Source organism: Micropterus salmoides, unplaced genomic scaffold (assembly GCF_014851395.1).
Source record: "Micropterus salmoides isolate LMB-PRFRI ecotype aquatic unplaced genomic scaffold, ASM1485139v1 Ms_hic_scaffold_1, whole genome shotgun sequence".
Classification (NCBI taxonomy): Eukaryota; Metazoa; Chordata; class Actinopteri; order Centrarchiformes; family Centrarchidae; genus Micropterus; species Micropterus salmoides.
The window spans coordinates 3,587,432-3,601,621 of NW_024040040.1; the positions used below are offsets into that span (position 1 = coordinate 3,587,432).

Sequence of the window (14,190 nt, forward strand, 5' to 3'; positions counted from 1 at the left end):
GTTCTTTTCACACTCACAAACCTAATGTTGTCTGCTGCAAACACGTCAGGGGAGGGACAGTAAGGGAGAGAGACGAGCAAACGCTGGCAGGACATTTTACGGAAACATATTAATTCACTCAACATCAATCTATATGGGTATAAATGGTATTGTGTAATTTTGTATCTCTTCTGAAATTATATTGGTATACTTCATTATACCAATATACTGCCAGGCCTTAGAAACCATGTACATGATTGAGAGCATAACATAAAACCTGGCGTATTTGCAGCAAAATTGCTTCTTCGCATTCTTAAAAAGTGAAAGACTTTTCTTACTTAAAGAGATTTATCTGTGGTCAGTGACAGTGGTTTAAATGTCATAATGTCAGTTTCATTATTCTCCACAGACGTCCAGCTGCTGTTGGTGAGTAAAGAAGAGGTTCCCCCTGAGCAGCAGGAGAGGAGCCCCAGTCTGGATCAGGAGGACCCATCAGAGCCTCCACACATGAAAGAAGAGCGGAACCCCAGTCTGGACCAGGAGGACCCACCAGAGCGTCCACACATTAAAGAGGGGTGGAGCCCCAGTCTGGATCAGGAGGACCCACCAGAGCGTCCACACATTAAAGAGGGGTGGAGCCCCAGTCTGGATCAGGAGGACCCACCAGAGCCTCCGCACATGAAAGATGAACAGGAGGAACTCTTGACCAGTCAGGAGGGAGAGCAGCTTCAAGGGCTGGAGGAGGCTGATAAGACCAAGTTTACATTCACTCCTGTCCCTTTGAAGGCTGAAGAAGACGATGACGAGACACCTCAGTCCTCACAGCTTCATCAAAGATTAACTGAACAGATGAAAAGAAACCCTGATGGAGAGGACTGTGGACCAGAACCAGCCAGGAACTCAGATCCAGAGAGACATTTACAACCAGCTACAGATGACAAGACGTCACACTCGTCTGAAACTGATGACAGTTGTGATTGGGAGGAGACCAGGAAACCTCAATCAGGTTCGAAACCTCTGCAAAGTGGATGTAACACTGATGAGAAACCATTTGGATGCTCTGAGTGTGGGAAACAATTCAGCCATAACTCAACTCTGAGACGACACATGAGATTTCACACAATAGAGAAACCATTAAGTTCATTTAGCAGTAAAAGATTTATTCAAAGGGTAAGTCTGACACACCACATGACACTCCGCAAGGGGGAGAAACATCGGCAGGACTGTGGAGGACCAGAACCAGTCAGGAACTCAGATCCAGAGGGACATTTACAACCAGCGACTGGTGACAAGACTTCACGCTTCACTAAACCTGAGACTGATTTGGAAGAGACCAGGGAACCTCAGTCAGGTTCAGACCCTCTTCCTAACAATGAAGTATCTGAACGTGATCAAGAATGTAGTACTGTAAAAACATCAAGTAGCTCCTCTGAATGTGCTACAAGCTCTGGTCACAAGGGACGTCTGCAGAAACGCAAGAGAATGAAAACAGTAGATAAACTGTTTAGTTGCTCAGTTTGTGGTAAAAGATACTTCTTAAAGAACTCTTTAACGAGACATATAAGAATTCATCCAGAAGGAAAACGTTTCAGCTGTTCAGTTTGTAAAAAAAGTTTTAGTGACAGAAGGAATTTGTCCAGACACATGAAAATCCACACAGGGGAGAAACTCTTCAGTTGTTCTGTCTGTGGTAAGACATATGTCCAAAAGGAACATCTGAGACAACATATGGCAATCCACACAGGGGAGAAATCCTACGGTTGTTCCATCTGTGGTAAAGCATTTGCCCAAAAGTCACATCTGAGGCGACATATGGCTATCCACACAGGGGAGAAACCCTTCAGTTGTTCTCTCTGCGGTAAAACATTTGCACAAAAGTCACATCTGAGACGACATATGGCAATCCACAGAGGGGAGAAACCCTTCAGTTGTTCTCTCTGTGGTAAAGCATTTTCACAAGCGGCAAATCTGCGACCACATATGGCAATCCACACAGGGGAGAAACCGTTCAGTTGTTCTCTCTGTGATAAAACATTTGCACAAAAGTCACACCTGAGACCACATATGGCAATCCACACAGGGGAAAAACCCTTTAGTTGTTCTCTCTGTGGTAAAACATTTGCACTAAAGTCAAATCTGCGACCACATATGGCAATCCACAGAGGAGAAAAACCCTTTAGTTGTTCTGTCTGTGGTAAAGCTTTTTTACGCGGGGCAAATCTGCGACAGCATATGGCAATCCACACAAGGAGGAAAGCCGTCAGATGTTCCGTCTGTGGTAAAACATTTGCATTTAAGACACATCTGAAAAAACACTTGATTAGCCACAAGGGAGAAACCCTTTAGTTGGAGCATTTTTGATAAAACATCCACTCGCCTCTAACAAACCTGAAACCACGTGTGCTGTTGAGAGCAGAGGATGGAAATGAAGCTGCAGAGATGCTTGTTGAGCAGATTCCCTCTAGCAGGACTTCAGTACTGAGGTCAAGACTTGACTCAACACTGATCAGTTCAGAACTGTGACACAGACTAAGTCTTGCTTCATGCTTGGTTTTTATTTGTGTCACATAATTTGTTCCATTTCTGTGTACTGTGCTTTTTGGTGTTACATGTATTCATCGATTTGAAATGGGTTCAATGGGTTTTTTGTTTGTGGCTGCAGTTTTCTTAAGTAGCGTCAGTCCACTGTCCCTCAGAGGAGCCGGTCTGTTTCTGATCCGCCCTGTTTGATTGTAAAAAAACACTTGTTCGATACTTCCTGTAGCTGCAGTTTCTCCAGCAGCTGCTGCTATAGAGTTGACTTTTACTTTGACCCACTGCAGGAAGGTTACAGTTTTCACCATTAAAAGCTCAACATATTGTAAAAGAATTGCTGTTGGTTTAATTCACTGTATTCACATCCATTTGATTTGTTATGTTTACTTTGCAAAGTATCTGTTGGGTAACTGTTGTTTAAGCACAAGTCCAATGTTCTATTAGAATCTCTCTGCTTTCAGACGATGTGATTATAGATAGTTATCAGTATTAATATGTACAAGATAAGATGAACTTTATTGATTCACTTATTACATCAAATACATGACAACAGATAAGACATTAAATAAGAATAGAATAATAAGAATTGCGTGAACATTATTTACTCCTTTTATATGTGATTGATACTGAATATTTCACAGGTCACAGCAGGAGCTAGTAGCACAGTGTAGAAATAAATATAATTGCCCTGGAAAAAATATAAACAGCAGTGTAGTTTAACGTTTTTGTGTATTGTAATAGGCTGTATATTAACTTATTGGGAGAAAACTGGTAGTTCAGACGTTGAGCACCCCCATATCGCCAAACTGGCGTGATCCTTGTTTGCGTAGCTGTGAGATTGACAGTTGAATCAGGCTCCGCCCATTGAAGCATCGGACCTTCGACTATTCGGGGTCAGCCCTAATATAAATATAGATATAGATATAACATCCTCATCTCATCTACGGTGTCTAGAGGGAATTTCGTTTAAACTGCGTCCTGCACACTCCAAAGGACCTGAATCTCCTCAGCAGATGACGACGACTTTGGCCCTTTTTGCAGAGGACATTGGTGTTGGACCAGTTCAGTTTATTGTTGAGGTGAACGCCCAGGTCTCTGTATGTTCCTCCCACCTTGATATCTAAACCCTTGATTTTCACCCGTGTAATCAGGGCCGCCTTCCTTCGTAAGTACCGCCATCTCCTCTGTCTTGATGGCATTAATGTGAAGCCCAAACTACCTTCTCCCTGAGCATTGATGGGTGTATTGAGTTGAAAGCACTGGAAAAGTAAAAAGAACATGGCCCTTCCAGTGCTCGAGGTGTGAAAGGGGTCTATGTAGTGGGTAGATGACGGACTCCACCCAAATGCCTGGTTGGTTGGCAAATTGTGTACTTACGGACTGAGTGAAAGGAAGGAGTGAGGAGGTACAAAGGTAATGAGAGTGGAAGGTAATCAGCTAGAGGAGTTTAAGGTCATCTTTAAAATAAAGGAGGGGCAGGCAGGTTTTAGGTCCTTTAATCCCATTCGGCTGGCGAGGATTTTGAAGGAAGAGCTAGGTGAAATCTTAAATGCAAGGATTTTGGTGGATGGAAAACTGATTGTTTTTTTTGTAGTTCTGCAGCACAAGTGGCAGAAGCTGTTTCCATGAAGGCAATAGGGGAAAGGCAGGTTTAAGGATTCCAGGTAAGAAAGATGGTTTGAAAGGAGTCATCTATGGAGTTTCTTTGGAAATTTAAATGGAGGAACTAGTTAAAGGTGTAGAAAGCAGTAAGATTCTCCCATTAGAGTCTTTAGGGAAGGAGCTAAGAGGGATATAAAAGAGCCAGCTACTCTCTATGGTCATGTTTTCCCAACAGACAGAAGGTTGAATAAATGGAAACCTAATGCAAAATGGTGATGATGTTTAGTCTGTTGATGTTTTGTATCCTGCAGTGGAATGCCAGATGTTTTGGTAGCTAATGGTTTCAAAGAAAAACCACTATTAATATGCATAGAGGAGTCTTGGCTTAAACCGTCTTTGGAGTTTGTGATACATCTGTTTACATAAAGATTGAAATTCTTCTGGAGGGGGGAGTGCAATATTTGTTAAAAAAAGGTGTTCATTATAGGCAAGTAAATGTAACCTCAAGGCTTGAAGGTGTAGCAGTTGAGGTATGGAGCACAGCTGGAAGGTTCTCAGTGGTTAAGTTTTACAATCCTTGTCTTCGGCTGTAAATGGATAACTTATAGATATATAGATAAGTAAGTTTGCTTGAGAGGCACAAACCTGATAGGAATAATGACAATTATGATGTAATCAATATGTTCTTTTCCATGCATGAACTAAGGAGGGCTATAAGACATGGGTGACCCACTACTGATGGGAGAGATGGCTTGGGATATGAGATCTTTCAACATATGGATGACTTTGCATTGGAGAAGGTATTGGCGTTGATTAATACAGTGTTGCAGGAAGGACCAATTCCAGCTGAATGGAAACACGCAGTGATAGTGCTGATTTTAAAACCCGGTGAGGAAGTTGAAAGTGTTGCGGTGGCAGCCGGCTGACAGTGAGTGTCCTGTTTTTTTCTCCTTTTCATCAGTTATTCTGCTTTTTCCTTGTTTTTCTCTGTTCTCTGCCTGCCTCCCTGTGTCTCCTCCCCTTTGTGTGCTCTCTCTCTCTCTCTCTCTCCCTCTGCTCCTGAGCCCAGCCAACTACCTGCACCTGCATCTCATCAGCCACCTCGTCAGCCTGCCACACCTGCCAGTAATCACCTCATCCGGGCCTGTATTTCAACCCCGGTTCTCCACACCATTCTTGCTTGATCATTGTTGCTCCTTATCCGGTGCCACCTCTACATTCAAGCTTACATGTATTTTCATTTCTTCCAATTTCCCCGTGCTTCGTCTCTGCTGTCACTAAGCTTGTCTCTTTGTTGGTTTCCCTCCCAGGTTCACTCACCCTTGTCCTCCGTTCAGTCGGCTGGGCTCATCCTCTGGTCCTCTCCTGGTCTTTTTCTCTACAAAATCAGAATGGCTTTAGACTTTGTTGTGGGACTATGGATTAAGTTATAACATTAACATACACATCCTCGTTATACAGCACAAAGTTGCATAACAAAATTGAATCTGAAGTTCCTTCAGGCTACACACACAACACATTAAACATAGGCCTATATTCAAATATGGTAAGATATAAAAATATGATAAAGGAGTATATACAATTATTTATGTACAAACATTAATACACCCCAAACACTCCACAGTGCATTTAATGAATCTGGGGTGAATGTAAACAGCAGCAACCAAATGGTAATTTGAAAGTTTCATCTTTACAATAAACAGTCCATCTAGACTGCGTTTGTGCACCGAGCATCATCGATGTACAACACACTTCCACAAGTGTGATGTACAAGTCCACTTCCTCTCATCTTGCCAGAGTCTTGCGCTGACAGCTCGGAACATGGACCACCTGCCGAGTGCTTGATCTGGGATGTTGATGGGGCAGGTCTCTGTAACGATGTGGGCACAACAGTCTCTGGTTTCTGTTGCTTGGTCAACATGAGTCCCATTTTGTCCAGACTGGAGTCCAAACAGGGCCAGCATGGCTCCTCTCCTGGCTCTCGTTCCTCTGAGTGATCACTGCACTCGCTGTGCTGCCTGGTCCGGTTGTTTGAGTCGGGTGGATTGTGGTCTGCTGCTCTTTCATCCAAAAACCCTGTCTTAATTTTTCAATGACTGTATTTATGTCAGAGGTACTGTAACATGTGTTTCAGCAATAAAGCTGGAAGAAACAAAAGTGTAGCGAAGTTTGAAGGAGCTACCGGCTGCTGCTTTTTACAGGCGCTGCCGGTTGCCATAGCAAATACATATATCATCTAACATTTTAATGTCTCTTAGGAGGTAGTTTTCTAAAACTTGTGTGTGTATTTTATAATTCCCCACAGAATAAGTCCAGCTGCTGTTGGTGAGTGAAGAAGAGGTTCCCCCTGAGCAGCGGGAGTGGATCCCCTTACTAGACCAAGAGGACCCACCAAACCCCCCACATTTTAAAGAGCAGTGGAGCCCCAGTCTGGACCAGGAGGACCCACCTGAGTGCCCATGCTGTATATTCGTCAATAGTGCAAATATGACATAAAAGGAAAAATGGAGTAAATAATTAAACTATGTATATCTTTTACATTTACTACAAAACAGGTGGAAAACGTAGGGTTTATTTTTCTTTTTAGCTTTGCCACTCTTCAAAACTTTTTGAACAATGAATTATAGAGATCTACATTACAGGCCATGCATTCCCAATTTAAGGTGTAAATATATCATATGAAAAGGCAAAATGAAGAAAAATATCTAATTACATACGTACATCTATTTACAGATAGAGGTTCAAGGTGCATATCCTGCCTTGAAAACTCAGTGTTCAGATCTCCTATGTTTAAACTGTCTCATGTTAAATTTCCAAATCCGAATCAGAAAGACTTTATTGGTTCCTGAGGGGAAACTCTTTGTTAAATTGTTCACTTGCACATCAAGGTATTAGGAATAAAATGATGATAGAAATTTTCGAATAGAAAATATTAATGAGAGTGGATATGTACAGTATTTTACAGTATTAACAGACAAGTTATGATGAATGGCAGTAGTGAATAAGTCATAATAATAAGTTCTAGTAGAGTTGACGTGGAAGTGAGTATCCTTGAAAAGTCCTTAAAAACTACGGTAGTAGGAGGAACCAGAGTATTGAAGCAGAAAATGCTGAATATAGAATATTAAAATTATATTGCACAGTATGTGAAGTATTGCAGTAAAAAATAGTCTGTATGTCTGACTCTCATGGAGTTGGTGGGAGACATTGCCCAAGATGAAATGTAGCTTGGACAGGATCCTCCAGCTCCACCCCTACAACGTCACTGGCCTTGGATCAGTTTGTTGAGTCTGTGAGCGTCCGCTACCCCCAACATGCTGCCCCAGCATGCAACAGCAAACAGGATAGCACCAGCCCCAACAGACTCATAAAACATCCTCAGCATTGTCCTGCAGATGTTCAAGGACCTCAGCCTCCTCAGAAAATAGAGGTGTCCAGTTTATTTTTACTTGTAGTCCTCCACAGTGTCCACACTGGCCCCCTGGATGGAAACAGGGGTCACTTGTGCCTTGGTTAGCTCCACAACCAGCTCCTTAGGCTTTGTCACACTGAGCTGCAGATGGTTCTGATCACACCATGAAACAAAGACACCCACCACAGCCCTATACTCAGTCGGTCTTACGTAGCAGCTGCTTCAGAGGTGACTTTTACTTTGACACACTGCAGGAAGTTTTGTTTTTTTTTTACCACCAAGAGCTCATCACACCGTAAAGGAATTACTGTTGGTTTAATTCACTGTATTAACGTCTATTTGATTTGCAGTGTTTAGAGTTGTTTTGGCTGCTGTTGTTATTTTTACTTAACACAAGAGTTACTGTACTTTTGTACAGTAACTCTTGTGTAACTGTTGTGTAAAGTTCAGATGTACTATTATAATCTGTCTCTGTTCTTTTGTGCTGTTGATCTTACTTTATGGCATTTCTATTTACTTCAACAAAGGATCTGAGTTTTTCTATTTGTTCATCCTTAAAAAAAAAACAGATATGGGGGTCGGTTTTATTTTGAAAATCAACAAGGAAGTGCTGGAAGCAAGTGAATTTCCCGCCGCTAAGATGCAGCCGGAGTTCAGCAGCAGAGCCTGCATGTGAGGATCAACGTGTTTAAGTGGACTCTGTTTAAACTTTCGGGATGTTTCACCTCAGACTCATCTCCTGTTAGCCAAGAATGCTAAAGGAAGTTAGCTTGTTAGCAGGAAGTAGCCGGAGCCGGAGCTCGGCCTCACAGTGTGTATTTTATCAGAGTGAGCTGCGTGTCTGTAACGGAGTGTGTCTGGAGGAAAAGCTGCTGTAAACATGTCTAAAGTCCAAACGCTGAGAGCTTTTGTCCAGCAGCGACTAAGTGCGGCTGCTGAAGAGATATTTGAGCTGTTTGAAAGAACGATAGCAGAGTACGAGGAGGAACTTTGTGGACAACGCAAACTACTGGACGCTGTTTTCAAGCCTGAAGTCCGGTTACACAGAGCAGGTTTGTGCACTTTACTGCTGATTCTCGCTGGAAACTGCCTTTACTGCAGTAAAGGTACTAAAACCACTCTGTGGAAATACTTTAGCCGGGATGTTGTAAAGAGTTAGTAGACAGGAGGCAGAGCAGCATCATAAGCTGCTCAGAGAGAAGAGGATGGAGTTTGACTGACAGCATCTACAAGCGCTGCAGAGGATGGAAGAAGTGATGAAGGAAGAAACGAGAAAAAGGCACATTTCTGAGCAGCAAAAACGAGCATTTGAAAGTCTTGTACAGGCCAAAAGTCTGAAGAAATGAACTTATACCAGCCACAACTTGCAGATCAATAAGTGTGTTGTTTTTTTTAACCTGAAGCAAATGTTGTCTTTCCCCTTTATTTTCTGCTCAGATGTTGAAATGTTAAAATCACAAAGAATTTCCAACATATTGCTCGTTGGTTGTTAACTGACTGTATAACAGTGGTATTGCTTGTATTATTATTATTGTCGCATTTTATTTATAAATTAATATTTGAGGATTTGACATCAGTTATTATTCATGTTCTGGGTTTGTTAAAAGCATTTGTTATAACAGACATGTAACCTCTAAAAGTGTATTTATAGCACTGTGAATCTATAAAGCATGTAACAACCTATTTTATATAGATTATAAGTATAAATTGTAATAATTTTTCATTTAATCTCTGTTCCAGAACCACACGTACTGCATTTAAATTTCAACAAATAACCAAAAGGAACATGTTGTCTGGAGTGAATTCTCACCAATGTGCCTTAGCTCACACAAATTGTTCCACTGAAATTATACAGTCCTTCCCATTCATCACAACAAATACATATTACTGTAGTATTTCAAGAGATGGTCTTGGAGGATTAGATGGTAAATGCGCTGTAGTATGATAAGATATATAAGATATTACTTAATTAATCCCCCGAAGGGGAAATTTAGGTCAACATAGCAGCACAATGAATATGAAAGATCAGATGCTGTATTGTAAATGTATTAACACATTATTTACACTATATGCAGAGATGGGACTCAAGTTGCACTAAAATAGCTCTCACAGTGACATGAGGCTCGTCCTCAAAACACTTCAGACACTTTTGCCAATACTTGATTGAAAATGTAGCTGTACATAAGGCAAAATAATTATTAACTTTTCACTGACCTTTTTTTGAGCCATTCGGTCATTAAATGAGCTTCCTTTTGTTTTGTCGTTTGGTTACACATGGAATAGAGAGCACTGTAAATAAATATCTTTACCTACCTAGAAGTAGGGCTGTCACTGTGAAGTAATTTCCCCCGCAGTAATTTGTTGTGGCTCAACAGTGCGGTATTATTGCCATTTTTGTTTTGTTTTTGCAAATTACTTAAATTTTGATAAATGAAGTAAGCCACGCAATATGATAACACCTCTTTAGCTAACCTTCAAAATAAACCATAAAACTACATACAACACGGCAACACTGACACCGTCCAAGTTTGAAGTCGGGTCACGTACAGCCCGTGGCGATCCATCCTTGAACTGTTATGGAGCTCGTTACGATTGTGGAGTTTTTAAAGCACTCATTTATTAATTTAACAGGCACTGAAGTGTAAAGCAGAAAGTAGTTGTTGCTGTGCCTGCCATCCTCTGCACTTGACTATTTCATATTCGAGCCAGACTAGTCTACTTGTGACTTGACTTGTGATTATCTCTGATATGAGTAACCTTTGTTCGTTCAACTTCAACTTGATGGCCCCAAAAACATGAGATGATAATAAAATGACATGACAGTAACATATCAAAACATATCTATAGACAAATGCTAAACCCTCCCACACACAAGCTTAAGGGAAACCATGTACATGATTGACAGCATAACATCAAACCTTCTAGCGAAATTGCTTCTTCGCATTCTTAAACAGTGAAAGACTTTTCTAACTTAAAGAGATTTATCTGTGGTCAGTGACAGTGATTTAAATGTCATAATGTCAATTTCATTATTCTCCACAGACGTCCAGCTGCTGTTGGTGAGTAAAGAAGAGGTTCCCCCTGAGCAGCAGGAGAGCAGCCCCAGTCTGGATCAGGAGGACCCACCAGAGCATCCACACATTAAAGAGGAGTGGAGCCCCAGTCTGGACCAGGAGGACCCACCAGAGCGTCCACACATTAAAGAGGAGTGGAGCCCCAGTCTGGACCAGGAGGACCCACCAGAGCGTCCACACATTAAAGAAGAGCGGAGCCCCAGTCTGGACCAGGAGGACCCACCAGAGCGTCCACACATTAAAGAGGAGTGGAGCCCCAGTCTGGACCAGGAGGACCCACCAGAGCCTCCACAAATAAAAAAGGAGTGGAGCCCCAGTCTGGATCAGGAGGACCCAGCAGAGCCGCCATACATTAAAGAGGAAAAGGAGGGAGATCAACTTCGAGGACTGGAGGAGGCTGATATCACCAAGTTCCTATTCACTCCTGTCGCTGTGAAGAGTGAAGAAGACGATGAAGAGACACCTCAGTCCTCACAGCTTCATGAAAGATTAACTGAACAGATGAAAAGAAACCCTGATGGAGAGGACTGTGGACCAGAACCAGCCAGGAACTCCGATCCAGAGAGACATTTACAACCAGCTACTGATGACAAGATGTCACACTCGTCTGAAACTGATGACAGTTGTGATTGGGAGGAGACCAGGAAACCTCAATCAGGTTCGAAACCTCTGCAAAGTGGATGTAACACTGATGAGAAACCATTTGGATGCTCTGAGTGTGGGAAACAATTCAGCCATAACTCAACTCTGAGACGACACATGAGATTTCACACAATAGAGAAACCATTAAGTTCATTTAGCAGTAAAAGATTTATTCAAAGGATAAGTCTGACACACCACATGACACTCCGCAAGGGGGAGAAACATCGGCAGGACTGTGGAGGACCAGAACCAGTCAGGAACTCAGATCCAGAGGGACATTTACAACCAGCGACTGGTGACAAGACTTCACGCTTCACTAAACCTGAGACTGATTTGGAAGAGACCAGGGAACCTCAGTCAGGTTCAAACCCTCTTCCTAACAATGAAGTATCTGAACGTGATCAGGAATGTAGTACTGTAAAAACATCAAGTAGCTCCTCTGAATGTGCTACAAGCTCTGGTCACAAGGGACGTCTGCAGAAACACAATGGACTCCAAAAAGGAGAGAAACCATTTAGCTGCTCAGTTTGTGGAAAAAGATACATCTGGAAGAAGTCCCTAAAGATTCACATGAGATTTCATTCAGAAGAAAAAGGTTTCAGCTGCTCAGTTAAAACCACTTTTCTATGCAGAGGAGATGTTGAGAAGCACATCAGAATTCACACTGAGGAGAAGAAACGATACAGCTGCAGTGTTTGTGGCAAAAGATTCACTAGGCGTTGCATGGTCAGACACCATCAGTGTGCTGGTCGTCAGTCTTCCCATCTTCATAAAACCCAAACTGAAGAGAACAGAGATGCAGAGCATTTGAAAGCAGAAACTGATGGAGAGGACTGTGGAGGACCAGAACCAGCCAGGAACTCGGATCCAGAGGGACATTTACAACCAGCGACTGGTGACAAGATTTCACACGTCACTAAACCTGAGACTGATTTGGAAGAGACCAGGGAACCTCAGTCAGGTTCAAACCCTCTTCAAAACAATGAAGTATCTGAACGTGATCAGGAATGTAGTACTGTAGAAACATCAAGTAGCTCTTCTGAATGTGCTACAAGCTCTGGCCACAAGGGACGTCTGCAGAAACGCAAGAGAATGCAAACAGTAGATAAACTGTTTAGTTGCTCAGTTTGTAAAAAAAGTTTTAGTGACAAAAGGAATTTGTCCAGACACATGAAAATCCACACAGGGGAGAAACTCTTCAGTTGTTCTGTCTGTGGTAAGACATATGTCCAAAAGGAACATCTGAGACAACATATGGCAATCCACACAGGGGAGAAATCCTACGGTTGTTCTCTCTGTGGTAAAACATTTGCACAAAAGTCACATCTGAGACGACATATGGCAATCCACACCGGGGAGAAACCTTTCAGTTGTTCTCTCTGCGGTAAAACATTTGCACAAAAGTCACATCTGAAACCACATATGGCAATCCACACCGGGGAGAAACCTTTCAGTTGTTCTCTCTGTGGTAAAACATTTGCACAAAAGTCACATCTGAAACCACATATGGCAATCCACACCGGGGAGAAACCCTTCAGTTGTTCTCTCTGTGGTAAAACATTTGCACAAAAGTCACATCTGAAACCACATATGGCAATCCACACCGGGGAGAAACCCTTCAGTTGTTCTATCTGTGGTAAAGCATTTGCACGAGCAGCACATCTGCAACCACATATGGCAATCCACACAGGGGAAAAACCCTTCAGTTGTTCTCTCTGTGGTAAAACATTTGCACAAAAGTCACATCTGCAACCACATATGACAATCCACACAGGGAGGAAAGCCGTCAGTTGTTCCGTCTGTGGTAAAACATTTGCATATAAGACACATCTGAGACAACACTTGATTAGCCACAAGGGAGAAACCCTTTAGTTGGAGCATTTTTGATAAAACATCCACTCGCCTCTAACAAACCTGAAACCACGTGTGCTGGTGAGAGCAGAGGATGGAAATGAAGCTGCAGAGATGCTTGTTGAGCAGATTCCCTCTAGCAGGATTGAAGTACTGAGGTCAAGACTTGACTCAACACTGATCAGTTCAGAACTGTGACACAGACTTGTGACACAAGTCTTGCTTCATGCTTGTAGCCAAGTTAAAATTTTAACATGGTTTTTATTTGTGTCACATAACTTGTTCCATTTCTGTGTACTGTGCTTTTTGGTGTTACATGTATTCATCGATTTAAAATGGGTTAAAATTGTGATGCATTTATTCTGTTTTTTGTTTGTGGCTGCAGTTTTCTTAAGTAGCGTCAGTCCACTGTCCCTCAGAGGAGCCGGTCTGTTTCTGATCCGCTCTGTTTGATTGTAAAAAACACTTGTTCGATACTTCCTGTAGCTGCAGTTTCTCCAGCAGCTGCTGCTATAGAGTTGACTTTTACTTTGATCCACTGCAGGAAGGTTACAGTTTTCACCGTTAAAAGCTCAACATATTGTAAAAGAATTGCTGTTGGTTTAAGTCACTGTATTCACATCCATTTGATTGTAACGCAATGAATTTATACTTGTTATTTTTACTTTGCAAAGTAACTTTTGTGTAACTGTTGTTTAAGTGCTGCATAAATCAAATGTTCTATTATAATCTGCCTCTGTCTGCTTTCTGAAAGCTATGTGGTTATAGGTAGTTTTCAGTATTAATATGTAGGTGATAAGATAAACTTAATTGATTCATCTATTACAGCAGATACAATACAAGACAATGGAAAAGAACACAGACATTAATAAGAATAGAATAATAAGAATTATGTGAACATTACTCCTTTTATATGTGATTGATACTGAATATTTCACGGGTCACAGCAGGAGGTAGTAGCACAGTGTAGACTTGACTAGAGACTCCTCCTCGAAAGACTCGTGAACAATGTTTATATTTAGGAAAGGTCTGATGAGCGTGCTGTTATTCCCCTCCCTTCGTTTCCTATAACCTTCTTGCGTAACATGTAGCATC

General features: G+C 41.9%; 4 protein-coding genes across 5 annotated transcripts in view; all 4 read left to right on the top strand.

Annotated features, from left to right (window-relative positions):
* LOC119896748 (NLR family CARD domain-containing protein 3-like) overlaps positions 1-14,190 on the top strand; it is a 172,154-nt gene that overhangs the window by 48,605 nt on the left and 109,359 nt on the right. The window lies entirely within an intron of this gene.
* LOC119904317 (zinc finger protein OZF-like) lies at positions 658-3,097 on the top strand. Its single transcript, XM_038720898.1, has one exon. It carries the CDS (start codon positions 658-660, stop codon positions 2,323-2,325), a length of 1,668 nt encoding a protein of 555 aa, XP_038576826.1. The 3' UTR covers positions 2,326-3,097.
* Positions 8,152-14,190, top strand: part of LOC119902428 (zinc finger protein 287-like) — a 38,407-nt gene continuing 32,368 nt past the window's right edge. For both annotated transcript variants that reach the window (XM_038718890.1, XM_038718641.1), the window contains exon 1: positions 8,152-8,580. In XM_038718890.1, the coding sequence (XP_038574818.1) occupies positions 8,409-8,580 (172 nt within the window). In that variant the 5' untranslated portion in view covers positions 8,152-8,408. The remainder of the gene's footprint in view (positions 8,581-14,190) is intronic.
* Positions 10,874-13,824, top strand: LOC119900625 (zinc finger protein 260-like). Its single transcript, XM_038715788.1, has one exon. It carries the CDS (start codon positions 11,104-11,106, stop codon positions 13,114-13,116), a length of 2,013 nt encoding a protein of 670 aa, XP_038571716.1. The 5' UTR covers positions 10,874-11,103; the 3' UTR covers positions 13,117-13,824.